Source organism: Plutella xylostella, chromosome 17, assembly GCF_932276165.1.
Source record: "Plutella xylostella chromosome 17, ilPluXylo3.1, whole genome shotgun sequence".
In the NCBI taxonomy this organism is placed as follows: Eukaryota; Metazoa; Arthropoda; class Insecta; order Lepidoptera; family Plutellidae; genus Plutella; species Plutella xylostella.
The window spans coordinates 10,734,074-10,761,797 of NC_063997.1; the positions used below are offsets into that span (position 1 = coordinate 10,734,074).

A 27,724-nucleotide genomic window follows, 5' to 3' on the forward strand; every position below is an offset into this window, starting at 1 on the left:
GATTGTTTTTTTTGTTCTGTGTGTAGTCGAAAAGTTACGGGACGGCTCTGCGGGTGGATTTCTTTTCTTGTAAAATTATTTAAATGATTTAAGTTGTCCTATCGTTTAGTTTCTAAATTGATTTCACCTTTCCAACTAGAACTAAGACTTCGCTCCATCCCCTACTGTGCACTACAAGAGCCGTGAACGAATCCAGTAAAAGTGCAATGTATCATGCATCAAATTAAATTGATCAAATGAAAGTAAATAATAAAACGAGAAGAGTGCATTGTCAAGTGATTTCTCCGCCCACAGCGGTGCCGGGGATCATTATGCTATTAGCGAAGTATGCTACTTGAGAGGGCAGAGCGGCGAGGGTGCGTGTAGCGATGTCTTTGTGCGAGGACGACGGGGGGGCTTCGGGCTCGGCGCGCGCGTCGCGGCCCGGCTCGCTGGCGCTGGACGGGGCGCAGCCGGAGAAGGAGCCGCTGCAGTTCGACGTGCAGCTCGTGGGCGCGCCGCCGGAGGTCGAGCAGCTCGTCAACAACATCAAGCAGGTGGCCGAGGACTTCCTCTACCATTGGAAGACGTTTCCTATTGGTGAGTTGAAGTTTTTAATACGTGCTACCTAGTTATCATCTAAACTTTGTTTTTTTTTGTGTTGTTTTAGAGGATATTATAAACAATACATCTTGCCTTTTCAGTAGCAAAGTAGGTGGATATACTTATTTCTTATTAAAATTGCAAATGAAAATGGACTAAATAACATGCTATAAATTTTATTTCAAGAAACTTTACCAAACCTAAATTTGTATGCAATCCTCAATGTTATCACACTTCAATGAATCAATCTTAAGCCTCATGTGAGTATAAATTAATATTATATTAGCTTGTATGTGAGTATGAAACAATGGGCCATCAATAACTTTCACCCTTTTCTTGCTACTATGTAATTAACCATTTTGTTGTCATTTTATGGGTAAAATGATTTAATACAATAGAATGAAACTTTATTTCCATAATTTACTTAGAACTATGGTCTTGATGATTGTGCCACCAGTTTTTTCAATCTTGAGACAGCTCAGAGATATCTCAGCCATGACTAAGATGTCACATGTCCATGTTTCTGTTGAAAGAGCACCATATCACTTATTTCTGAAACTTTTTGATCCATTCTCTATCAATCTATCTATGACACATTTATTCCAGTCCTCCCGCCATCCCGCTTCTCCCAGCCGGGGGCTAGTCTGTCGGACATCATCTTGGCACCACCTTGCGATGAGCTGGAAGCAGCCGCACTGGATGCCAGCTCCGAGCCGCACCCACTGTCGCCCAAGCAACTGCACTCCATCAGGGAGAAGGGGTGAGATTAAGCTTTTTTTTAAAGTAGCTAGACACAAAAAAAAGAGGTACATCTGCTATCAGATATGTAATAGCACATAAGGCACTCAATTTCAGTTAATCATTCCTATTTACATCAGGGACACCTTTATATTAAGAAGAAAGATGAATTTATCAGTCATTGGCCACCACCATTGCTTTTGTTTTCATAGACCATCCTGAATAAATGGCTTCTAGGTTTTATGCAACACTTGATTGCATTAAATGCAATGCATTGTGTTGTAAGTGTATAAATAGAATGAATGTACGAGTACTTTAGGTCCATTACTCTCAATTAAAATGTACTCTGCAAGTAAATGAAACCATATTAAAACTTTTACACCAAGTTAATTGGTACTTAACACACAAACTTCACTTATAATAGAGTTTTATGCTTGTTGAACACATGCTTTTATAAGAGCACATAGTTTATACATGTATCAATTCAATATAGTATTATTAATTCAATTACTTAAACTTATTTAAATCAAATCTGTAGGATGTTTTACATCAGCTAGTCAGCCAGATTCATATATTATTTATTCTCACTAATACATTATGTCTTAGACCTAATAGGGGGAGCAGGCTACAGCCCAGTAGAATGTCATATTCATATTATAGTTTATGTAATTATATTTTTATCTAGTTACATAATTAGACAGTTAACTATTTATTTCACCAAGCTTGCACAAGGATAAGGTATATAAGCCAGGAAGGCTAAATGCCAAACAGCTGGAAAGTATACGCCAGAGGGGGTATGTCCAATTGACTAATACATACATATTTATGTGTATATCTCTGTGTTATACCTATGTCTATCTATATACCCCTAGCCAATATATGTATCTACTTATTGGTGTATTTTTTATGTGGTCTTCAAACTGCTAGATGTTGTCTCTATTAAAACTGGCCTTAGATCATTATTTCGCTTTTGCAATTTAAGTAACTCTATATCACTGTTGTTTTTGGCATGTTGTCTGTATTCATTAAACTCTCAGTGTACCCTTTGCTTGACCGAACCCAGAGATTATTAACCATTTTATGTGTTTTTGGCATGATTTGTTTTTTTTTTATAGTTACTCCAAATGAATCCAAAAATCTAACTAATAAAAGATAACCAGTCACCTACTTTAGAGTAAAATTATTAATTGTAATATTACTGTTAAGGTTAAAGTCAGCTCCACGAAGTAATAATTAATTATTACCTATATTTTAATTACAAAAGCCTCCATCTACTAGACAATCGCATCTCGACCTTATTTCGTCATGAAATGTAAAGTAGGTCGGCAACAGAACATTTAGCGAACAAAGCGCTCACAATCCTTTGTGGAGTCTCGCTCGTTCTGTGTGTACTTGTCTAAGGACTTTTCTTTTGTACCTGCTACTAAAATAAAACTTAAGTTTGCATTTTCTGCCGGTTTCTCGTCTGTATAAACGGTTGGGTCTTCACTAAATTGATTGGCTTAGCTCAGGTCCAATTCTGCATTAATGAACTAAGTATCCAAGTGTACTGTACATTATTGACTTGACTAAGGAATTCGTTAATAACTAGGAATAATACCTACTCTTGAACATTAAATAATAAAATGATTATCAGTGGTACTTTGATTCATATTTTGTAGGAATTATCCTGAAGCAGAAAACTTATAAGGAATGAGTTGAGTATACATGTACTATGCTATTGAAATGTTACGCATAGCAGCTTAGGATCATGTTACCTGCAGTCTTGTGCACCTCCGTAGGTATATCCTTCACCCAGGTATCATTTTCCACAGGCAACTCGTTCATGAATAAGTACTTAATTATGTATACCTACAGCATACTCGTAGATAGAAACTTACAATGGTATTAGGTATAAACGAAACCCAATAAAGTCACTCATCTTTCTGAATCTGAACAACTGAAAACCTATATCAACACAACCTAGGTGTAAACTCATTCATACTGAAATGAAAATAAAGTATCGTAGGATTCCGCTGATTGACTGTACATGTCCAAAAATGCGTAGGTACTTACGAAACTGACTGTACATCTACCTTCCTAGACCTCTACGCAGCCCAATAAAATCATCACAACCCATCACGCCGTACACCCTGTTGGGACACCGGTCTCCTTCCAATGAAGGAAGGATTTCAGGTCTAGTCCACTAAAACACCATTCCACTACTACAACTACAACCAACCGTTCCAGAGAGTTCGAGGTGCCCTCGCGTCACTTCCCCGGGCTGGTGACGGTGTGGCGCCTGGCGGGCTGGCTGCAGCGCGGGCGGACCAGGCTGAGAGAAGACCTGTACGATGCGCTGTCTTGCTCTGCCGCGCTGCTGTTGGTTAGCGCTAGAGGGAGACTGCTGCGGCATGAGCGGTTTAGTGTGCTGGCTGGGGTGTATAGCCTGGCTGAGGCTGCTCACAGGTACAGTATAAATATAAAGTGTATAAAATAAGAAACTTCCCTGAGTATTGTCTATGTCGAATAGGCCAATAAAAAACCAAAGTCCAAACTAAATACTAACACTCCTGTTAAAACACCGTATAAACATCTAAAATTGGCAGAGCAACAGTCCTCGAAAATGTATAGCTAACATAAGATCTCTGATACCATCCAATTGAATAGAATCGAACCTGAACATTTTATATTATACATATGGCGCTGTAATCAGTGCACTAAAACCGGTACACCATTCTGTTCTCTTTTATTGATTTCGATGTAATATCATTCCAGATTATTGGATCTCATATTCGGAATGCCATCCCTGGAAGCTCGAGACCTCGACAAGAAGATTAGAGAAGAAAGATCACGATATCTAGTCGCAGAACTTATATGTAAAGTGAGTAAATTCATGATAGTACTGCTGAAATTTAAAAAGTTTTTTTACCACCCAAAAATAGGCTTATTTTGACAACGAGAAACAAATTCAGGATTTGAAAATTTTCGCTATAATCTCACGGCAGGGGGGTTGAATATATCACACAACTACCACATAAAATAGTACAAAGACCCGAGACAAAATATTTCTCCCAGCTGTGATTTGAACGCGGGACCTTCGGCACAAGAGTCAATATAATCTTTCTTTTCGCTTCCAGCCAGAACACCAAGACGACATAACCGCGCTAGCCGCGTGGGTGATGCGCGGGGTGCGCCGAGCCAACTCCGACAAGAGCGACCCCCGCGCCCCCCGCGCCCTGCCCCCCGTGCCCTGCGTCTACACCACCCCGCAGGGGATCCTGGTAACTACCTGTACTGTAGCTGTGTGACCAATAGCAGACAAGAGCGACCCCCGCGCCCCCCGCGCCCTGCCCCCCGTGCCCTGCCCCCCGTGCCCTGCGTCTACACCACCCCGCAGGGGATCCTGGTAACTACCTGTACTGTAGCTGTGTGACCAATAGCAATCAGGATACTTCTCTTAAAATATTGAATAGATTTTGAAGCTCGAATACAACGATGGTAGACATTGCATAAACCGATGACTAAATAATAAAAGAAGCATGCGTTGTTTTGGCACATTTTACTCTTGACTCACCCTACACCTCCATGGGTACCTAAAAAGTGTCTTCAGCCCATAGCTCATATTATGACGAATACCTGTCACTTGTCTACTTGACAGGTCACTTGTATACTCTCATAATATGGAACTATCCAATTTAACCTTCTATTTCTTTCCCAGATCGACCTCCGCCTCTACCGGCGCGACATCCTCAAGCGAGCTGCGCCCGTATTGCAAGAGATATTGGAGCGAGAGTCGCGCGGCTGGTTCCTGCACTACCGGGAGCGGTTGGCGCAACAGCTGACTAGACAGAAGATGCCGGTTAAGGATATTGAGGAGGTATGTAACATCAATTTGCTAAGTTACATAGGTTATTGTTCACGACGAAAAACCTAGGCTAAGAACAATAGATAAGTTGAGTTTAGGAATAGTATGTACACTGTATACTCCCGGCACCCGTAATGTAATCTGAAGAGTCCCGTATGCAGTCCTTTCCAAGTTAAAGCATCTAGCTCTGCCCTCCTTTCATTCCTCAATTTGTTATCCTAATAACTAATATTATAAATGCGAAAGTAACTGTGTCGTCTGTCTGTCTGTCTGTTACTCTTTCACGCCAAAACTACTGAACGTATTTGAATGAAATTTGGTACACATACGGTCTAGACCCTGGGAAAGAACTACTTTTTATCCCGGAATTCCCATGATAAAACTTTTTAAGGCGAAGCGAAGCCCGCGGGAACAGCTAGTAACTAATAATAAAATGAATGTCCTCAGGAGGTCCGGCGCAGCGGTCTCAAGGAGTACACGCGGCGCGTGGCGGCGTGCGTGCTGGAGCACGCGGGGCTGCGCGCTCTGGGCGCCGGCGTGCCCGAGCTGCTGCACGACCAGCTGCACGCCACCTACATACTCACCAGGTCAGTTGTCTACTCACTAGGTCACTCAAGGAGTACACGCGGCGCGTGGCGGCGTGCGTGCTGGAGCACGCGGGGCTGCGCGCGCTGGGCGCCGGCGTGCCCGAGCTGCTGCACGACCAGCTGCACGCCACCTACATACTCACCAGGTCAGTTGTCTACTCACTAGGTCACTCAAGGAGTACACGCGGCGCGTGGCGGCGTGCGTGCTGGAGCACGCGGGGCTGCGCGCGCTGGGCGCCGGCGTGCCCGAGCTGCTGCACGACCAGCTGCACGCCACCTACATACTCACCAGGTCAGTTGTCTACTCACTAGGTCACTCAAGGAGTACACGCGGCGCGTGGCGGCGTGCGTGCTGGAGCACGCGGGGCTGCGCGCACTGGGCGCCGGCGTACCCGAGCTGCTGCACGACCAGCTGCACGCCACCTACATACTCACCAGGTCAGTTGTCTACTCGCCTGATCACTTGTATACTAACTAGATCCTTTGTATACTCATTTGGAGAAGAGTTTACTCACGTTATCACTTGTATAACGAACTAGGTCACTTGTATACTAACTAGGTCAATTGTATACTCACTAGGTCACTTGTATACTCAAATTTTACAATGTTTTGCTTGACGTGCGCAGCCATATCGATTCACTTTTCATTCATCTTAATGTCTGTGTTGTCTCTCCACAGGGCAGAAGACAGCGTCCGCCAGAAGCTGGAGGCGGCGGTGGCGGCGGCGCGCGCGCGCATCTCCGCGCGGCACCCCGTGCTGGCGCGCGCCGCCGCCTGGCGCAGCGAGCGCGAGCACGCGCAGGCCGCCCGCACCACGCCCGCCTGCCGCGTGCAAGGTACATACACACTGTCACACTGTCCACAGGGCAGTAGACACCACCCCGTGCTGGCGCGCGCCGCCGCCTGGCGCAGCGACCGCGAGCACGCGCAGGCCGCCCGCACCACGCCCGCCTGCCGCGTGCAAGGTACATACACACTGTCCTGTATACAGGGTGACCTGAATGTCAACGTCTTGTATAGAGGGCTGATAGGCCAGCTCAGGACTACCCTACAGCGCAGTAGACATCCCTTAGAGGGCTGATAAGCCAGCTCAGGAGTAGAAAGTCGACGTCATTCCTTGGAGGGTTGATAGGCAGCTCAGGACTACCCTACAGGGCAGTAGACAGCGTTCGTCAGAAACTATACATAAAAGTAAGGGTTTACAATTTTGCTGGTATCAATATTATCTGTTAAAACAAATTCCAGCAGTTAGCGTTCTACGCCCTTAGTAGGCTTTAAAATAATTGTGAAATCATACTGTAAGGGGGGGGGGGGGGGGCACTATGTAAATGTCAGGTAGTTAGAGGTGAAAAGACGGGTGTACGTTAAGATGGTGAAGGGGATGACTCGTGGATGTGAAGGAAACCGCGTGTTGGTAATACTGGATACTAGTTTATTGTTGCTTGTACAGCGAGGTCCCGTGGAAAGAGGCCGAGACTCCGCCTGTAGCGGCTTATATGCTACCACCACCCCCGACACTGCGCCATCTAGCAGGATGTATAGGAACTTAATAGTGTAGTAATGCTTAATAATCGATCTATGCAAGTAGCCTGCGAGATAACGCTGTGTTTACATAGGAAACTAAGTAGTTAAACCTTCTAATTTATAGATGGCGCTAATATATTGTTAACACAGTTAACATGCTGCGCCCCAAGATTCTAATTAGAAACTAGTTATTTGGTTTCGAATGGCGCTTATGCCCAAATAATAATTTATTTATCTGTTATTACCTACCTATCTAAGGAAATGAAACTCATGTTATTAGCACGTTTAATTCAATAGTTAGATGGTACTAATATAACAGATTTAATTAAGTAGTTACTTATTTGTATTTTTAATATTTAAATTTCGAATCTAAATCCTAACGGTTTCGAATGGCGCTTATGCCCAAATAATAATTTATTTATCTGTTATTACCTACCTATCTAAGGAAATGAAACTCATGTTATTAGCACGTTTAATTCAATAGTTAGATGGTACTAATATAACAGATTTAATTAAGTAGTTACTTATTTGTATTTTTAATATTTAAATTTCGAATCTAAATCCTAACGACTACGAACTATTTACAATATTGAAGCCTAACCTTTATTTAATGTGTAAGCTAAAATATTCCACAACCTATCATATTATCGGTAACTAATAGACCAAAATTGTTAAAACTGAACTATAAGGGTATTAAATGAGATTTAACTAGTTATAAGTTATTTGATTGTTACAATAAAAGGCATTTTAACATGTAATCGGTAATGGACAGATATTGTTGAATGCTCTCTTGATTATTCCACGCGCCGTGCGCATCTCTGCGACCCGCGTGATGCCGTCGCGACCCGGGCAGCAGCCGACGATGCGTCCCAGCCTCCACTGGCAGGGCGGCAGTCGGTCATCTTTGATCAGCACAATGGTACCCACGTCGAGTCCGGCACCCTTGCAGCTTCTCCATTTCGTGCGTTCTTGAAGCAGTCCTATGTAGTCTCTTGACCATCTTCTCCAGAAGTCGCATTGGATCTGCTGCAGCTGTTGGTAGTGAGATAAGCGGTTTGTAGGTACATTTTCATATTCGTAGTCGGGCAATGAGATAAGTGTCCTACCAATCAGGAAATGAGCTGGCGTTAAAACTGATATCTCGTCTGTATCCGAATTTGGTAAAGGGCAGAGCGGACGAGAGTTCAAGATACCTTCCACCTGGGTAAGTATAGTACTAAATTCTTCGTAGGTTAATAGGGCTTGGCCTCTCGTTTAAGATGAAATTTACAGCTTTTAACGGCCGCCTCGTACAAACCCCCCATGTGTGGAGTGTAGACAGGTATAAATTTCCAATTTATTCCCTCATTTGCACAAGAAGCTATTATTTCGCTCGAACATTCGTCGATAAATTTATAAATTGCACATAATTCGTTATTGGCCCCATGAAAGGTAGTGGAATTATCACTCACTATTGTTTTTGGTATACCTCGCCTGGACGTAAACCTTCGCAGCGCAGACAGGAAGAGCTGAGTTTCTAGACCTGAAACTAACTCTAAGTGAATTGCCTTTGTCGAAAAACAAATAAAAATTGCTATGTAACATTTGTATGACCTGTAACCACGCCCCCTTTTGTCCCTCACCGCAAAGGGTCCTGCATAATCAATGCCAGTTGTGAGGAAGGGCGGTGCTGGAGTTACTCTTGACCTTGGTAAATTACCCATTATCGGTGAGTAGATCTTCGGACTGTTCCTGAAGCACGTTATACATTCTCGTACAACCTTATTAGCGACGATCTTACCGTGTGTCGGCCAATATCTCTCGCGGACAGATGAAAGTAATAACTGTGGCCCTGCATGCATTAATCTTATGTGTTCTCCACGCATTATAAGAATTGTTAGTGTGTGTGAGTGATGTAGAAGTATTGGGTGTTTTTTATCGTAATTGTATGAGGACTGTTCCAGGCGTCCCCCTACTCGAATAATCCCATTTTCCATAAATGGTTTCAAACACAATATGTTTGATGTTTGTGGTAGTTGTTTACTATTTTTTAGTAACTTGTACTCCATTTGGAACGATTCTGTTTGTGCAAATCTAATTAATTCGAGCAACGCATGTCGCATTTCATCTACTGATAAGACCCCGACTATTCTATTGTTCGGATGTCTAGAGTTGTGAATGAATCTTCGCATGTAAACAAATACTCGATTGAGTTTATTTAAGTTAGAATATTTTTTTATTAAGTTTGTAATTAACTCGCTTGACTTGTTTGTACTTATATTACAATGTGTCTCTTGTTCAGTTTCGGGTAACGTTATTTCCGTTTTGGGTAGTTGAAATGTAGGCCACTTCTCGATGGGCTCGGAAAGCCAGGAGGGCCCCTGCCACCATAATGAACTACTACCTAACCTTTCAGCAGCTAGACCCCTAGATAACAAATCCGCTGAGTTGTTACCAGAAGAGACCCAACGCCAATCATCGATGTTTGTAATTTTTTGTATGTCATTTACTTTATTTTTTACGAATGTGTTTAATTTTTGTAGTGGTGATTTTATCCATGCTAATACTACATTTGAATCTGACCAGAAGTATTGTTTCGTCCATTTAAATTTAAGCGCATTGTTTACGTCGTCAGACAATGCGGCTAACAGCCAGGCAGCTCGCAGCTCTAATCGTGGAATAGTTTCCTCACGCGCAACTCTCGATTTCGCGCGCAATAATCGAACCATAATCCTGCCCTGTTTATCTATAGATCGTATGTATATAACGGCCCCATAAGCGGTCAAGGACGAGTCTGAGAATCCGTGCATTTCTATGGTTATGTAATCATTGATAACGACTCGCCTTGGAATAGATAGTGTGTCTAACGTAAACAAACTGTTATAGAATGTTTCCCATTCATTAATTAATTGAATCGGTAGTTTTTCATCCCAATTAAACTTTAATTTGAAAAGTTTATGTATGAAACATTTCGCAATGATAATTACTGGTCCTAACATACCTAACGGGTCGTATATCGACGAGGCTATAGATAAAACGTAACGTTTTGTTATTGATTTTGACATTGGTTCCCGCTTTAATCTGTAACTTAATCGATCCTCATTATTATCCCATACAATACCCAATACTTTGTGTGTGTTATTATTATCTTGACCTATCGGGGTGGTTATGTATGTGTCATGTGTGGTACTGTGACTTACCTCGTTTAAGATGGTTTTCGAATTGGATTTCCATTTTCTTAATTTGAAATTAGCTGTGCTCAGGATACGGTCGACCTGTACTGAGGTCTCTGCTAGCCTGCGCTCGTCGTCGTCGCCGTGAACGTAGTCGTCCATCAAAAAATCATGCTGTATCGCGGCGGATGCTAACGGGTACTCACCTTTGTTTTCGTTCGCTAGTTGCGTCAGGCACCGCGTCGCTATATAGGGTGCACATTTCAGACCAAAACTGAGACTCGTTAATTTGTAGGTGAGTAGTGGGTCAGTTTGTGTTTCACGCCATAGAATGCATTGTAGGTGACGTTGGTCTTCTCGAACATATATATTTTTGTACATTTGAGCTACATCTGCGATAACGATGTATTTGTGTTTTCGAAATCTTAACAAAATGTTCGTTATTTTGTCCTGACTGATTGTACCTTTGAATTGAATATCGTTTAATGACATCCCTGAACTAGTTTTATGGGAGGCATCAAATACGACCCTAAGTGGTGTCGTAACCTTTTGGCTTTTATTACCGCGTGTTGCGGTAGGTAATTACATGGTTGAGTGAAATCATCATTTTTTATCATAAGGCCCTTTTCTTGCAAATCCCTTCACCTGGTTCGTGATAGTTGAATCGTGGTGGGATTTTTAAAGACGTGGCATTGATCTGTGACGGTAACTTACAGATGGTAGGTACAATTAGACAAGACAACTCACCAGTAAATTGGTTATCTTTCGACTCGAATGTAATTTTACACCTTTTTTCGATTATCGTGCTATTTTCGTTAAAGCCTAACACCTCCATGTTTATGTGTTGTGTAGGTAGGTTAAGTTTGTCGTATGCTTGTTTCGTTATGAAGTTTGATTGTGAGCCTGAGTCTAATAGTGCTCGGAATGTGTGTAATTGGTTATTTTTATCGAAAACATTGATTTGTGCTGTCGACAACATCACTGTTTTGTTCGGTAATAGATTGTCATCGGTTTGACATAACGTAGTGTTGACTACTTGATTGGTATGCAAATTTATCGACTTTGATTCGTTTGTACCTACGCATCCAGTTGGTTTGGACTCGTAGGTATACAGGGTAGTTGGTTGTGTTTGTGCGCTCGGTTGCGAATATGTATTTGGCTGAAGTTGTGTGTTTGTGTGTGTGTTTGAATGAGTAATGTTGGATGATTGGACATGTAGAAGCGTATGATGCTTACCTTTACATATTTTGCAAGTGGTAGCTCTGCAGGTCGGCAGTGTATGTCTCGTACTCAGGCAATTGTAACATAGCCCTAATTTTCTCACGACTCGAATGCGTGAGACCTCGTTTAGGGCTAGAAATCTTGGGCATTGGTTAATATAATGCCCCTCCTTACAACTTGGACACTGATTATTGCTAGTATAAGGTTTAGGTATTACCCTTGAACTCGTGGGACTTGCGGTGCCGGTGTGGGAAGACGTAGTTACGAAGGCCTTCCTCGCGGGTATAATTTGGGCGTCACTGGGTCCATGAGGCTTGCCAGGGTCCAGCGACTCCAGATGGTCCGCTTGGTCCTTCAGAAAGGTCCGGAAATCCTGTAATGTAGGCAATTCACCAGAGTCAATTCTAGAGGTCCGGTTGGCTACTTTGTCCCATTTACTTTGCAATTTTTTATCGAGTTTTTGGTTTAGAAAAAATATCACTAACATATCCCAGTTATCGGTTGGAATATTCAGTGATCTTATTATTCTAAGATTTTTAGAAATGTTATCGGATAATTTTCTTAAAGCTGCGGCAGTTGTGGGGACATAATCGATGTTAAATAATTCTTTCAAATGATTATTGATTAATGATTTCGGGTTGTTGTACCTTTCGCATAATAACTGCCAACCTATCAAAAAACTTTCTTCGGAATATTCGAGGGAACTAACGACTTCAAGTGCGCTGTCAGTCAAACAACTCTTTAGGTACTTAAATTTTTGAATTGACTTTAAGTTCGATTGGTTAATAAGAGCGTCGAAGCTGTCTCTGAACTCGACCCAATGTGTTTTATCACCGTTAAACGACGGCAATGAAATTTCTGGAAATTTAATCGACTGACTACCCTCGGTTAACGGCGAAGAACTTTCATTGTTGGACGGGTTCAGGATCGTGTTGTTATGGTCGGAACCATTTACATTTTGTATGGATTTACCTAGAGCTACGTTCTTAAAATAACCGTCTTCAAATAATTCCCTTTCTGAGATTTGGTTGTCTACGTCTGTGGCCAATGTTTCTATTCTAGTTTGTACAATCTCGAATTCTTCAAATACTAGTGACATTCTAGTTATCCTAAGATCTAATTCTAATAATTGTTCGGCACTTAATTCTTCTGTAAGACCAGATACATACTTCTTAAAACTGGTTAATTTACCCTTTATGACGCCGCGCTTCTTAATTAAATCCTTTAACTCTAAGTTTTCTAGAACTAATTTATCTGAATTTGCCATTTTAATTTAGAAAATTAGCAATCGAAAAAATTATATACGGTAGGTAGGTCTGTAGGTATCTTGAATTCGTAATTAGCGGGAAGAGAATTGCCTAGCTCAAAAACTGATGGTAGGTACTTATCTCTTGTTGTCGCTCGCTGCGTGTGGCCGTCCTCGTGCGGCCTCGGTAGGTGACTTCTTGTGTCTTGATGCTCCTTCCCTCTGGTAGACCTCGTGCCACGTGTCGTTTTGGTGCTCGTTGCCTCCGGTAGACCTCGTGTCACGTGTCGTTTTGGTGCTCGTTGCCTCCGGTAGACCTCGTGCCACGTGTCGTCGCGGTGCTCGTTGCCTCCGGTAGACCTTGTGCCACGTGTCGTCGCGGTGTCGGTGCTCCGCGGGTTGGCTCGCAGTTCTTGCAAGCCCCCACGAACTTTTGGTGTGTCTCCGCGTGCTTCTCCGTTGTCCACTGCTCCTCCTTACTTGAAATTTTTGCGCGTTCGCTCGAATCTGCTTGTCGTTGTCGCCGATGCCTCGGGCCGTCGCCTATCGCGCAACGAAACCCCAGCCCTCTAACGACCGACTTCACGGGATTGCACTCCTTTCGACTCAGATTCGAGAACTAGGGGTCACCACATGCAGGGGATGACTCGTGGATGTGAAGGAAACCGCGTGTTGGTAATACTGGATACTAGTTTATTGTTGCTTGTACAGCGAGGTCCCGTGGAAAGAGGCCGAGACTCCGCCTGTAGCGGCTTATATGCTACCACCACCTCCGACACTGCGCCATCTAGCAGGATGTATAGGAACTTAATAGTGTAGTAATGCTTAATAATCGATCTATGCAAGTAGCCTGCGAGATAACGCTGTGTTTACATAGGAAACTAAGTAGTTAAACCTTCTAATTTATAGATGGCGCTAATATATTGTTAACACAGTTAACAGATGGTTTATTGAGAACTAAAATTACATGGCAACCAAATGCAGTGACAAACAATGTGCTAAATTAACAGAAAATGCATAATTTAAGATCATATTGGTCAGTAGGTCGCACATGCCTGCATTAATGCATGCATAAGAGTTGTACTTTGTACATTCTCCCATCTCCAGAATAGAATATAGTAACTAAATTTATAATGCAACAATTATAAAAAAATTAATTAAAAAAAAAGTTAACTATAGAAGTAAAATAATTAAACTAATATGAAGTAGTAAGTACTAATTGCCAAATACAATCTGATTAAAATAATAACTTAAAAGGAAGTTAAAAAGTCTTTAAATGCAATAAAAACAAGAAACTTCTAAAAATATGTCTGTAAATGTAAATCACTTAAAATTATCTAAATTATTGTTCTAAATGTCTCTATATTATTAATTAGTCCAAATTGTTCATGTTTTGTCAAATTTTACTAGTCTTTTCATCATTGGTGACGTAGCTTGATCTACACTTAACACAGATTGACTCATAGCGCGACACTGATCCACATTAACACTTATTGCGTTGGGCCTCACTGCACTCATTTCAATGTCACGATTGTTTTGCTTTATTTGCCCTTTAATTTTACACATGTAACAACACTATTACTACTGAATTGACTTGTTTATTTTTAGCTTCCATTTGTATGTTATTGTCAACAGCTGATGTTACGATCGGAGTTTGCAGTTGTAGTTCGGGGTTTTTTATCCATTGTGGACCTTCCCACCAGAGAGAATGATGCTGCAACTGAGCTGGTGTTAGACCTCTCGTTGCACAATCGACAGCATTTTCTTCCGACTTCACGTAGCGCCACGACGATGCAGGTATGGCGGAAGTAACTTGTTTTACTCTATTCGCTACGAAACTTTTCCACTTTTTGGGGTCGCCTTGTAGCCATCCTAGGACGATCATTGAGTCGGTCCAGGCATGCACAGTGATGTTATGGCTATGGTAATCAATGTTTTCCAATGCTTTTGTCATGAGCTGCGCCAAAAGAACAGTTGCACATAGTTCCAGGCGCGGTAACGTGATAGTTTTATTTAGTGGTGCAAGTTTTGATTTTGCTACTAGCAATCGGACTATTGTATCCCCATTGTCCGTCAGTGTTTTTATCCAAATCCCGGCCGCAAATACTTTTTGAGAACCCTTCAGTGTGCGTATTCCTCTGCCTTTGTTAGCCTTAACCTCTACGTGGCCTGTATAGTCAACGCCAGTATGGGTGAACGGCCTTGATATTGTCACGCGGGGTTTTGGCAGGTCTGCCATCAGCTGATTATTTTGTTGTGGGCTATATCGGCGGCACGTCACACAGCGATGAAGCTGACTCTTCACTGTTCTATGACCTGATAGTATCCAATACTTTCTGCGTAGGTATGTCAGTGTCAATCGGGGTCCGCCATGCAAAAGTACTTCGTGTGCTTGTTTGATAATCAGCTCTGTTAATCTGCTTTTGCTAGAAAGTATGATTGGTTTTTTCATGTCATCTGGCAATGCTGATTTCGTCAATCTTCCACCTAGCCGCAGTATTCCATTTTCGTCTAAAAACGGATTTAAACTTAGTAGGGGGCTTCTCCTGCTAACGTTTTGCTTAGTTTTCAGTCTGGTTATGTCATCTCCAAATTCATGTAATTGCACATTTCTAATGATCGTATGTAAAGCGTTCGTCAACTCAGCTGATGTGAGGTATGCCGGTTTGTTTGTCCTTGATATTTTGCTTCTTAGAATCCACGCTACGATTCGCGTAACATGACTCAACTTACTATGGCGATATAGTAGCTCGAGTACAATGTCAGACGGCTGCAGTTTTGCTGAATTGACTTGTTTATTTTTAGCTTCCATTTGTATGTTATTGTCAACAGCTGATGTTACGATCGGAGTTTGCAGTTGTAGTTCGGGGTTTTTTATCCATTGTGGACCTTCCCACCAGAGAGAATGATGCTGCAACTGAGCTGGTGTTAGACCTCTCGTTGCACAATCGACAGCATTTTCTTCCGACTTCACGTAGCGCCACGACGATGCAGGTATGGCGGAAGTAACTTGTTTTACTCTATTCGCTACGAAACTTTTCCACTTTTTGGGGTCGCCTTGTAGCCATCCTAGGACGATCATTGAGTCGGTCCAGGCATGCACAGTGATGTTATGGCTATGGTAATCAATGTTTTCCAATGCTTTTGTCATGAGCTGCGCCAAAAGAACAGTTGCACATAGTTCCAGGCGCGGTAACGTGATAGTTTTATTTAGTGGTGCAAGTTTTGATTTTGCTACTAGCAATCGGACTATTGTATCCCCATTGTCCGTCAGTGTTTTTATCCAAATCCCGGCCGCAAATACTTTTTGAGAAGCATCACAGAATCCGTGGATTTCAAAACTTTTTGTTAAATTACCTACCCATCTTGGGATGTCGAATGCTTCAATTAAACACATGTCAGCTTGCAGTTTTCTCCAGTCTTTGGTTAATGATTCGGGTATGATGTCATCCCAACCTTCGACGGTTGTCCACACTGTTTGAAATAGCAATTTAGCCTTTATTGTGATTGGGGTTAGCCAGCCTAAGGGGTCGAATAACTTCGATATTTGCGAAAGAAGCATTCTTTTTGTCAGCGGTTTGTCATTGGTGTCATTATTTTTATTTTTAAATGTAAATTTGTCTGATTGGGGAATCCACTGTAAACCTAATGCTTTTGTTGTTTCCTTATCTTTGAATACAATCGGTTTATTTTTCTGATCTTCTGGCAGATGCTCTAGTAATGCTGGATGATTGCTGGACCATTTTCGTAAATTAAATCCTGCACTTTTTAACATGTTAATAAGTTGTTGTTGTTTTTCTAATGCAGTTGCAATGCAATGTGCTCCACTCATGACGTCATCCACGTAAACCTCTCGTTCAATCACCTGTGCTGCTAGCGGATACTTATGTGCCTCATCCTGTGCTAACTGCTTGAGCGTTCTTAAAGCAAGGTACGGCGCTGCCTTTTCTCCAAATGTCAAAGTACAAAGGTCATATTCTTGAATCGGCTCGTGTATGTCATTTCTCCATAATATCTTTTGCAATGGTTGCATGTTTTCTGCTACTAATATCATCCTATACATTTTCTCGCAGTCGGCTGAAAACACATGTTCATACGTGCGCCATCTAATCAGTACAGCTTGTAAATCCTGATGTAATTTTGGGCCACATTCCATGAGGTCGTTAAGGCTGTGTCCCGATGATGTTTTTGAGGATGCATTGAACACTACTCTGAGTTTTGTAGTAGTAGAGTCGGGTTTTACTACCCCATGATGCGGCAAAAAACATTCGATGTCCGATTGGCTTGTGCTCTTTTTCATATGTTCCAAATCAATATATTCCTGCATAAATTTCTTGTAACTGTCAGATAATTCGGTGTCATTACTAAGCTTCTTTTCCAGGCGATGGAACTGGGCCAGTGCTTTTCCCTTTGATTCTCCTAACTTTTCTTTGTAATCGGCCACCATGGGTAGCTGTACTTCATACTGTCCATTCTGTAAACGTCTGGTAGTGCTGACGTAAAGGTCCTCACAGTATTGCTCTTGAGATGTCATATTTTTGGCTTCAGTAATTTCCTCCATTTCCCAATATTTTTTGATGTCATCTGTATTATTTGTAATGACGTGGCAGTTGTAAGTTCTGCCCGTACCGCTTCCTCCTGACAAAATCCATCCTAATTTTGTCTGCTGTGCACAAGGTTGTAAATCTGTGCCTATCAGCAATCCTCCCATTATGATTTGAGAATGCACACTAGCGTCTAGTAAAATGTCAATTGATCGTGAAATATTGTAATCTGGGTCAGCAAGTGTCAGATGTTCGATATGCGACCAATTCTTCTTCTCAAAAGTTACGTTAGGCAAGTTGCTTACTACGCGCGACATGACTAATGCATCTGTTTCAAATGTAAAGTCGTTGTGTCGGGACATGCATGTAAGGTTTACTTTTCCTCGGCTTTTGTTTGTCACGGAACCCACTCCTGCTATGCACGCGTTGTATTGAGTCCTTTGCAATCCTAATTTTTGGGCCGCCGACTCGGTAATCAGAGTAACTTGAGAGCCGGGGTCAATAAATGCTCGAAGTGTCATGTAGGTACCATCCGTGGCCTTCACTTTTAACAGGGCTGTTGCTAACATGATTTCGTCATCGCTTCCTATAGCATAATGTACGTTACGTTTTTGATGGTTTCCCGGTGTAAATGGTGTTGATGTTGGTGTCATTTTAGTTGCAGTGGATGTCGTTGGTTTCATAGAAAAGGCCTTGTGCAGCAACGTATTATGTGCAGCGTTGCATTCGCGACATCGTTTTTCTGACTTGCAATAATTTTTAGAGTGATAATACAAGCAGTTTTTACATATGTTAAATTGGGCCATATGTTTTAATTGAACATCAGGTGACATACTTAGGAATTTGGTGCATTTAAATAAATCGTGGTCTTGGCGACAAAAGGAACATGATGACTTGTGTTCTTGAATATGCATTGCGTTATTGTACGATGGCTTGGAAAAATTGGTTCTGTATTCCCGATGGTAATTTTGTTGGTTGTCATTAAATGGTTTATGCAGTGTCATGTTGTCAGGTTTTTTCTTTGTCACGGGCTCCAGGGCGGTAAATTTTCCCTCTAGGAAATCCATAAACTCCTGAAGTTTCGCTAACTGACGCGGCGATTTTCTGTACTCCATGTAGTCGGTGTAAGTTTGCGTATCTAACTTTTCACACAAAATGTGCACTAATATCGGATCCCAATTCATAGTATCTACGCCTAGGTTATTAATGGCATGTATTACTTCCATAGAGGTGTCAAATAGCTTTTTGATTTCGAATGCAGATTGGGTTTTTACATTAGGCTGTCTCAGAAATAATTGTATTTGTTTGGTGAAAAGAAGTTGCAAATTATTGTAACGATGTGTCAGCAGATCCCAGCAGGCGTCATAATTCTCGGCACTAATGTGTAGATGCTGTACGATACGCTCCGCTTCTCCCTTCAGTTTGCACTTTAATATTTGCATTTTGTGGGACTTGCTCATGTTAGGGTTCTTGTGTATTGCTTCTGAGAACAAGTCCATAAATGTAGGCCACTGAGAATAATTCCCACTGAAAATAGGTATGTCAACTTTGGGTGCAGTTTGTTGCGAATGGTCAACAAAATTCAACTTCATGTTCAGTTGCTTTTTCATATCCTTAAATGATTTTTCATGCAGTAAATATTGATTGTTATAGGTATCATCCCTCCCCTCTAGAATGCTATCTATTTGCAAATGCAAGATGTCAATGGTATTCCAACGTCCTTTCAGAGATTTTATCTCGTCCTCTATCTCCCATTTCTCTACTAGATTGTCAAGATGTAAGCTGTCAATAAGACGGATTAAAGATCTAAAGTTGCTTCTCTGAGTCCTCATGAGCTCTAGAACCTTCTCGTCCTTTATTTGCAAAGTGTCAGTACCCTCTCCAGATGCTTCCATAAATATGTCAAATGTCACTTTCTTCTCCACAGGCGGGGGTGGCGGCGGTGTCAATGGTTTAGGTTTTAAAAGCTGAACGATTTCGTCCTTAATTTGCATAACAAAATCATAAATATTTTCTGTATAATATTGATGCGTTTTATCCTCTTCCTGCATCAAAAGCTGATGATTCTCTTCGAATGTACGCCAGAGCTCATCTATCCTTGAAGCTCTCGCCTGTCTATATTCAAGGGTCTTTCGTTCACGAGGATCCTTTTTGATGTTTCGCGACATCCTCTTGATGTCCTCCATGACGGCGGCTTGCTTCTCTAATAGACCTTCCATGTTGGTCGAATTAGGTATGCAATGAAATAGTTATAAAAGGAAAGATCTTACTTGAGTTTCTGCAACAACGCCAACTTATCTCCGAAGTAATGCACTGCAGTCCAATCACTTGCACGAAAATGTCAAAGTTTTATGTCAATAAATGTCACTGGATTTTGATTCCGCGGACCTTACGTACACGACACGCGACGCGAGGGCCTTAATCGAAGGACCAAAAAAAATGTAAGGGGGGGGGGGGGGGGGGCACTATGTAAATGTCAGGTAGTTAGAGGTGAAAAGACGGGTGTACGTTAAGATGGTTTATTGAGAACTAAAATTACATGGCAACCAAATGCAGTGACAAACAATGTGCTAAATTAACAGAAAATGCATAATTTAAGATCATATTGGTCAGTAGGTCGCACATGCCTGCATTAATGCATGCATAAGAGTTGTACTTTGTACACATACATTTTTACCAAAAAATATTTATTTCCAGCGATGGAGGAGGCGGCGGCGGCGATGGCGGCGCACGAGCTGCATCAGCACCGGTACTTCCTGCTGCGCGACCAGGCCTTCCTGCGCGACCGCGAGCCGCTGCTCATCAAGGTACAGTCTGTCTGTCTCTGCTGCACGGGGCAGCTATCGACGTAGATATAATGTTGTGTTCCAGCGATGGAGGCCTTCCTGCGCGACCGCGAGCCGCTGCTCATCAAGGTACAGTCTGTCTGTCTCTGCTGCACGGGGCAGCTATCGACGTAGATATAATGTTGTGTTCCAGCGATGGAGGCCTTCCTGCGCGACCGCGAGCCGCTGCTCATCAAGGTACAGTATGTCTGTCTCTGCTGCACGGGGCAGCTATCGACGTAGATATAATGTTGTGTTCCAGCGATGGAGGCCTTCCTGCGCGACCGCGAGCCGCTGCTCATCAAGGTACAGTCTGTCTGTCTCTGCTGCACGGGGCCGCTATAGACGTAGATATAATGATGTATTCGGTACTTCCTGCTGCGCGACCAGGCCTTCCTGCGCGACCGCGAGCCGCTGCTCATCAAGGTACAGTCTGTCTGTCTCTGCTGCACGGGGCCGTTATCGACGTAGATATAATGACGATGGCGGCGCACGAGCTGCATCAGCACCGGTACTTCCTGCTGCGCGACCAGGCCTTCCTGCGCGACCGCGAGCCGCTGCTCATCAAGGTACGCTTTAGTTGATCACCTGTATATGTCCCTGCTGCATGGGGCCCTTAGCGACGTAGATATAAGTCACTATATTGCAGTTTGGCATAAGTTCGGCGCTGTGATTGGTGGAACGCTCATAAAATGAGATTATCGACGTTGATAACGGTCCCATGCCACCGGCCTCGTCTTTATCCTGCCTTCTTGACCGGCCATGCAGTGTTCTTGGTTTAAATTTCTAGTCGTATTTCAGATCCAACTTTCATGCATACATAACGCGATATATATTGTAAGGTTCACTGTGAAAGTATCCTAAATTGGGTATTATTTCACAACATTAATTCATATTTTAATTGATTATATTATGTTACGAGGAATAGTGGCAACACCGCTCTTGAGGGAGACTGACATTTGATTGACAGAAGGGAATAGATGTCAGGCGAGATGTCAGAAAAAGGAGGCAATTGGGTTTGTGGGATGAAAAATGGTGGTTCGAGTTGTGGATTATAAAAATGTAATTTATTGCTAAAACTATGAATAATGCTGAAAGTCATGGAAATAAACCTATATCGTGTACGTTTGGTGGTTTTACTATAGATCAGAAGCGGTGAGTAACCTTCTCCCATAAATTTTGTTGTGATTCTTGTTGTCGGCATTTGGCCGAGATGAATGATAATATCAAAATATTGTGTTTTTCATCAGTAGATGACACGCGTATAGTAGTAATGTTATGTTATTATGTCGTGTAATACTAAGGAAATGTTCGGAATAGTCATATTACTCATATTTATAATTTTCGTAAGATTTTTATTGCGATATGCTAGCGACATCTATAAAATAAATATAGGAAACTATCCAGATTCAATTGACATCTGACATTGACACTGACAGTTTGATCATCTGACAGTGTTGACATTACAGGGAGCGTTCAAAAACGATGCCTTGATTACTTTAAAATATTAGCATTATTATTCTGAGTAAAGTACTATTGGGTTTTAGGAATTATTAGTTTCTGCAAAGATTTCCCGATGTTACGCTTACTACCTATCGTGTGGTAGATATTATTTATAAATACTAGATAGCCTAATATGATAAACGTGAGTCATTGTTATTGACTATAAGTCTTAAATTAAATTCTCATAAATGATGATTATTTATGAAAATGTTCTATGTTAACATTAGGTGTAACAAGGGTATGATTATACCGTTGGGCTCATTAAACTTACTACCGAAAATTACTATGGGTCATTACCTATATAATCATTTTATTTTAGTTGCCAAAGATACCAAATATATTAAGTATTGAAGACTGCTAAATTAGGATTATCTATTTAATATCCACCTTATCTGTCATCATGTATATTATAATTAATGTACCCTGAAGGTTATACATAATAATATCTGTGTATAAAATTATAATAAGTATACCTACTAATATAAATTTATTCCTTTTTGTTTGAGTTGGAGACAAGACGAGAAAACTGGACCACCCAAGATATATGGGATGCCGCAGATTCAGTTGAAGATGGAAAAAGATGAGGCTGCGGTACGGCTGTGCCTGGGGTGCGGCTGGGGCTGTGCCTGCGGCTGCGGTGGTGCGGCTGGGGTTGCCATTGGGTTTTTATTAAAAGCCACTAGTTGATCAAGATTAGCCTCGATTTAATAGTCTCATATAAATCGATACACAGTGATACACATGAAGTAAGTGATGACAGTCAACACATAGAGTACGTGCTATTTTCCTTTTTTTCTTGGCTATGACTTTTCGTTTACAATTCCAACACTAGGCCTTAAACAAAAATCATATAAATAGGCAAAAGAAAATTAGCACAATTCTAGGCCTCAAACAAAATATCATAACTTATATAGGTATATAAAACTAAAACATAACTTTAACACTGACTAACGGAGTACAAATAAACAATATCACAAAAAAACATATATGAAAACAAGTTAATCAGTTTTAAGTAGTTTAGACACAAACTTATAATGCTTCTCTGAAGTTAATGGCTTCGTTAACACGTCCGCCAACATTTCCTCAGTAGGAAGGTAACTTAAATCAATGACCTTCTTACTTATCAACTCTTTAACATAATGGTGCCTTATATCTATATGTTTGGTACGCGAGTGTGTTACAACATTCTTACAGATTTTCTGTGCTGATTGATTATCGTTAAACAAATCTATTTTGCACACAATACCAGTACATTCTTTAAGAAATGTTTGCAAGAACAGAGCCTCCTTGCAGGAGTCAGAGACCGCCATGTACTCAGCTTCAGTACTAGAAAGCGCTACAGTCCGTTGCTTTCGGCTTTCCCACGAAATAACTGAACTACCAAGACTAAAAACATACCCAGTATATGACCGACGATCCATCTGATCTCCTCCCCAATCAGCATCTGTAAAACCAGTAATTTTCAAATCGTCACCCTTTTGAAATAGTAGACTGTAATGTATTGTTCCTTTTAAATATCTCAGAACCCTTTTCGCTGCTTTCCAGTGAGTTTCACCAAAACAGTTATTGAACTGGCTTAGATAGCTGATGCTATGAGTAATATCCGGCCTGGAACATACTGACAGGTACATTAAACACCCAATAAGGCTCCTATAATCATATTTACATGCCGAATTCTCTTCCTTTTTAAGTTGAATTCCAACTTCCATAGGAGTCTTAGCTGCTTTGCATTCTGCCATATGCAGTTTATCTAAAACTTTCTTTATGTAGCTGGACTGATCCAAAGTATAGCTTCCATCAGGTAATCTAGCAATTTTCATACCTAGAACCTGATGAGCCGGTCCCAAATCATGCATCACGAACTCTTTCATCAGCCCTTCCTTAATAACTTTCTTTTTCTCAGAATTTTCGGAGCTAAAGATCATGATGTCATCCACATACAGCGCTACGATTATTACTTCATCATCAGTATTATGAATATACACCGATTGCTCAGAAGATAGTCTACTAAATTGCAATTTATTGATGAAAACATCATTAATGCGTTCATACCATGCTTTCGCCGCCTGTTTTAAGCCATAAATTGCTTTGTTCAGCTTATATACTTTCCTGACCTTTTCATCTTGACCTCCACCTTGGATGAAACCTTCAGGTTGCTCCATATATACAGTTTCGGTTAGTAACCCGTGCAAAAATGCAGTTTTTACATCTAGGTGCTCTATAACTAAATCATATTGAGCAGCTAATGCTAACAGTATTCTAACTGTTGAGTAGCGAACCACAGGTGCAAATGTTTCATTGTAGTCAATTCCGTATCTTTGTGTATAACCCTTCGCCACCAGACGAGCTTTATACTTTAACAATTTTCCATTTAGGTCTCTCTTTTTGCTAAATATCCATTTACATTTTACTGGTTTTTGCCCCGAAGGCAGATCAACCAGTGTCCAGCATTCATTAACTATGAAAGAGTTATACTCATCTTGTATAGCTTCCTTCCAATATTTAGACTCGCAGCCACCCAGAGCCTCTTCTATTGTCTTCGGTATATCTTCGTCTTCTGTAACCGCTGTAAACCCAGCATACCCATCCGTATCAGCATCTTCAAAATCAAGCGAGTCCTCCGAATCCATGCTTGAACATCCTGGAATATATGTAGGGTCCGAAGAGTGGTTATCCGAATTTACAGATTCTACTGATGAATCCAGACTAAACATGGTTTGTCTCCGAGGATTCACTGTGTCATCAGGTAACAACTGATCCATCTCGACCACGTCTGGCTGGCATAATGATGTCTCAGAAGCTTCCGTCGACGACTGTGCTGGATCAGGTTGTGTAGTACTATCTAAGTTATCAGATGAATCTAAAATTAACAATTCATCATGCTCCTTACTTTTATCATCATTGGACACTACTTTATCAAAAAACATACTTTCCATGAATGTGACGTGCCGGGCTTTAATACATTTCTTTGGAAAAGCAGGATCTACAAGTCTATACCCTTTACTATCCTCACAGTACCCTACAAAAATATACCTTTTGCATCTAGGGTCCAATTTCCTGGCTTTCTCATCAATGGCATATGCTACACAACCAAATACACGTAAGTGTGCTACATTCACCTTTTTGGATGTCCATTTTTCTTCAGGTGTTGTTCCCATGACCGCTCTGGTTGGTGTATAGTTCTTGAGTACGGCAGCCGTGTTCGCCGCCTCCGCCCAGTACTGTTTCTCCAACCCAGCCTCCTGGAGCATGCAGCGGGCATTATCCATTATGGTGCGATTAGCCCGCTCCGCCACACCATTCTGCTGACTACAATGTGGGACGGTAGTTTGATGTTTTATCCCACTGCTCTTCAGATACTCCTGAAATTGATTAGACATGTACTCGCCCCCATTGTCACTTCTCAAGGTTTTGATTTTACTACCTGTTTCATTCTCTACAAGCACTTTGAATAGTTTAAATTTCTCAAAGACCTCGCTCTTTCTATCCATGAAGTAGATGAATGTTTTCCTCGAGAAATCATCAATGAAGGTAACAAAGTACCTTTTCCCACTAAATGATGGTACCTGCATAGGTCCACATACGTCTGTATGTACCAACCCTAGTTTGACAGACGACCTACTATAACTTTTCTTAGGAAATGGCAGTCTGGTCTGTTTACCTTCTATACAAGCTACACATGGATTAAAAGTAGTATTTGGATAATCCATACCTGTGACTAGCCCATTTTTCATCAGTTTCATACTCCTGGCATTCAGGTGTCCAAGTCGCTTATGCCACAACTCGTGATCAATGCCCTGCGCAGACACCAGCGCAGACACCTCCGGAACCTCGCTAGACTCTCCAGTCACCGACTCCTGCTCAATGCCCTGCTCAGAAACTAGTGCAGGCATCTCTGAAACCTCGCTAGACTGTGCAGTCACCGACTCCACACATGCTGAGTTCATGGCGATCCCTGACTTAACTACATCAAGCTCATAAACACCATTGAAACCAGTACCAGTGGCAATAACTTCACCTTCATCAACTATTTTACATAAATTATTATCAAAAACTACACGAAACCCTTTCCTATTTAACTCACTAACTGAAAGTAGATTTGCTGATAGTTTAGGAATATAGTAGACTTCACTTATAGTCTTAAAACCAGTCTTCAATAATACTTTTACTTTGCCGATACCCTCAGTCAGTAACTTCTCTCCGTTGGCAACATTTACTTCCAGCTTCTTGCTGCATTGCAGCTCTTGCATGATATGCTTGTTATTGCACATGTGATGAGTCGCCCCTGAGTCAATGTACCATACGTCGTTCTGAACTTTAACCGACAAGGCCGTCAGTAGCGAGTTTTCTTTTACACTACTTCGTCTTCCTCCCGCCTTAGGCTCCATGACCTCATCATTAGGGCAGTCCTTCTTCACGTGACCAGGCTTCTTACAACGAAAGCACCTCACTAGCCAAGGTCTCTTTACCGCCAGTGCATTCATTTCATTTTCCTTGCCATCACGCCGATGCTGCTCCTGGAGAAGTTTACTCCTGACTGTCTCGCTTGTCAGCTTCGTATTGGAGTTCTCCAGCGCCATAATTAGTGGGTCGAAGTCTGTAGATAGCCCGCTCAGCATTATTATTGCCAGGAACTCATCCTCTATTGCTGATCCTATATCCGACAACTGTTGCCCGAGCTCCGTAATATATGTTAGGTAGCTCTGCATACCATCTCTGTCCTGTAACTTCACACCAAACAGCGACCTCAACAGCCCGAGTCTTCTACACAGCCCCTTGTCCTCATATGCACGCTGGAGGTTGCTCCAGGCCTCATAAGGCGTCTTTGCATTGCGTACATGTTGCAACGCAGACGGACCTACTGACAGACATATTTTTGCCATCGCCTTTTGCTTCTTCCTCTCATCCTTACAACTGTCCTCACCTTCGATACAGTCGTGAAGATCCTCGTGCATGAGGAGCATTTTCAGCATAAATTTCCACTGATTGTAGTCTTCCATCCCTTTTAGTTTGTCTACAGGGAGACCAATTGGTGTCGTAATAGAACTCGCCATTATTGCTGTTTGTATTTGTAAAACTGTTTGACAACCGGCCTTTTAATTAGATATTATTTTATTTTTGTAGTAGTATTTTCCAAAAATATTTATTGTATGACACGCGCCAAGCTGTCCTGGGCCCATAACCTATTGGGTTTTTATTAAAAGCCACTAGTTGATCAAGATTAGCCTCGATTTAATAGTCTCATATAAATCGATACACAGTGATACACATGAAGTAAGTGATGACAGTCAACACATAGAGTACGTGCTATTTTCCTTTTTTCTTGGCTATGACTTTTCGTTTACAATTCCAACATCTACATCTCCGGGTGCAGGCCTGGAGTTGGAGCCGTGGTGACAGCGGCTGTCAGGGCTGTCAACATCAATATCAACCGGACCAAGGCTGGAGGAACAGTGGAGGAGATGGCTATCAGTGGTGTCAGTACCCAGACCGAAGACACCAGACCATACCATACCAGACCATACCATACCAGACTGAGGAGGGAGTCTGAACTTCGGTTCGCATGCTCAATGGCCGACGGGCGGCAGTGGCGACGCTGTCATCAACAGGACTGGAGCTACATCTACAGTTGCATGATCACCATGATTATTATAAGGAGCACCGAACTGGGTGTTATTTACATATTATTTAGTTAGTTTTGATCAGGTGCATAAAGTTACTCGTAATGTAGGTTAATAAAGGTATGAGGTACCTATGTTATGGTTATAAGGAAAGGGAAAATTAATTTGAAACCTGGATGAATTCCATTGCATTGGTATTGTTACTTAATTAATTGTTACTTAATTTTGAATGGTGGTTGCACAGTTGTCTTGCAATGTTTTATTTATACTTAATTGCTTTTTGATTTAGTGATTTTGGAGGTTTTACAGTTGCTTCAAGTTTGATGATGGAATG

The 27,724-nt window shown here is 41.7% G+C and overlaps 2 protein-coding genes across 3 annotated transcripts in view; one reads left to right on the forward strand and one right to left on the reverse strand.

Moving 5' to 3' along the window:
- Window positions 1–31: 31 nt before the first annotated feature.
- LOC105396133 overlaps window positions 32–27,724 on the forward strand; it is a 48,112-nt gene continuing 20,419 nt past the window's right edge. The window contains exons 1-9 of the mRNA XM_048626668.1: window positions 32–579; window positions 1,189–1,342; window positions 3,550–3,768; window positions 4,078–4,183; window positions 4,440–4,583; window positions 5,021–5,179; window positions 5,615–5,754; window positions 6,433–6,590; window positions 20,139–20,248. Coding sequence (XP_048482625.1) covers window positions 369–579; window positions 1,189–1,342; window positions 3,550–3,768; window positions 4,078–4,183; window positions 4,440–4,583; window positions 5,021–5,179; window positions 5,615–5,754; window positions 6,433–6,590; window positions 20,139–20,248 — 1,401 coding nt within the window. The 5' untranslated portion in view covers window positions 32–368. The remainder of the gene's footprint in view (window positions 580–1,188; window positions 1,343–3,549; window positions 3,769–4,077; window positions 4,184–4,439; window positions 4,584–5,020; window positions 5,180–5,614; window positions 5,755–6,432; window positions 6,591–20,138; window positions 20,249–27,724) is intronic.
- LOC105380630 lies at window positions 7,662–13,015 on the reverse strand. 2 transcript variants are annotated; one of them, XM_048626667.1, is made up of 2 exons: window positions 11,869–13,015; window positions 7,662–8,310 (listed from the first exon to the last, which is right to left on the reverse strand). In XM_048626667.1, exons 1-2 carry the CDS (start codon window positions 12,916–12,918, stop codon window positions 8,026–8,028), a joined length of 1,335 nt encoding a protein of 444 aa, XP_048482624.1. In that variant the 5' UTR covers window positions 12,919–13,015; the 3' UTR covers window positions 7,662–8,025. The 2 variants fall into 2 exon arrangements, with proteins under 2 accessions (XP_048482624.1, XP_011548524.3); XM_011550222.3 differs by lacking the exon at window positions 11,869–13,015 and adding an exon at window positions 8,730–10,975.

What these genes read in the sequence shown, in the direction of transcription:
- LOC105380630 (XM_011550222.3), bottom strand. Translation starts at nt 10,922, where the DNA reads ATGTCATTAAACGATATTCAATTCAAAGGTACAATCAGTCAGGACAAA. An exon ending in GAGGTATACCAAAAACAATA is followed by an intron (nt 8,311 to 8,729) that starts GTGAGTGATAAT and finishes CACTACCAACAG; the next exon opens with CTGCAGCAGATCCAATGCGA.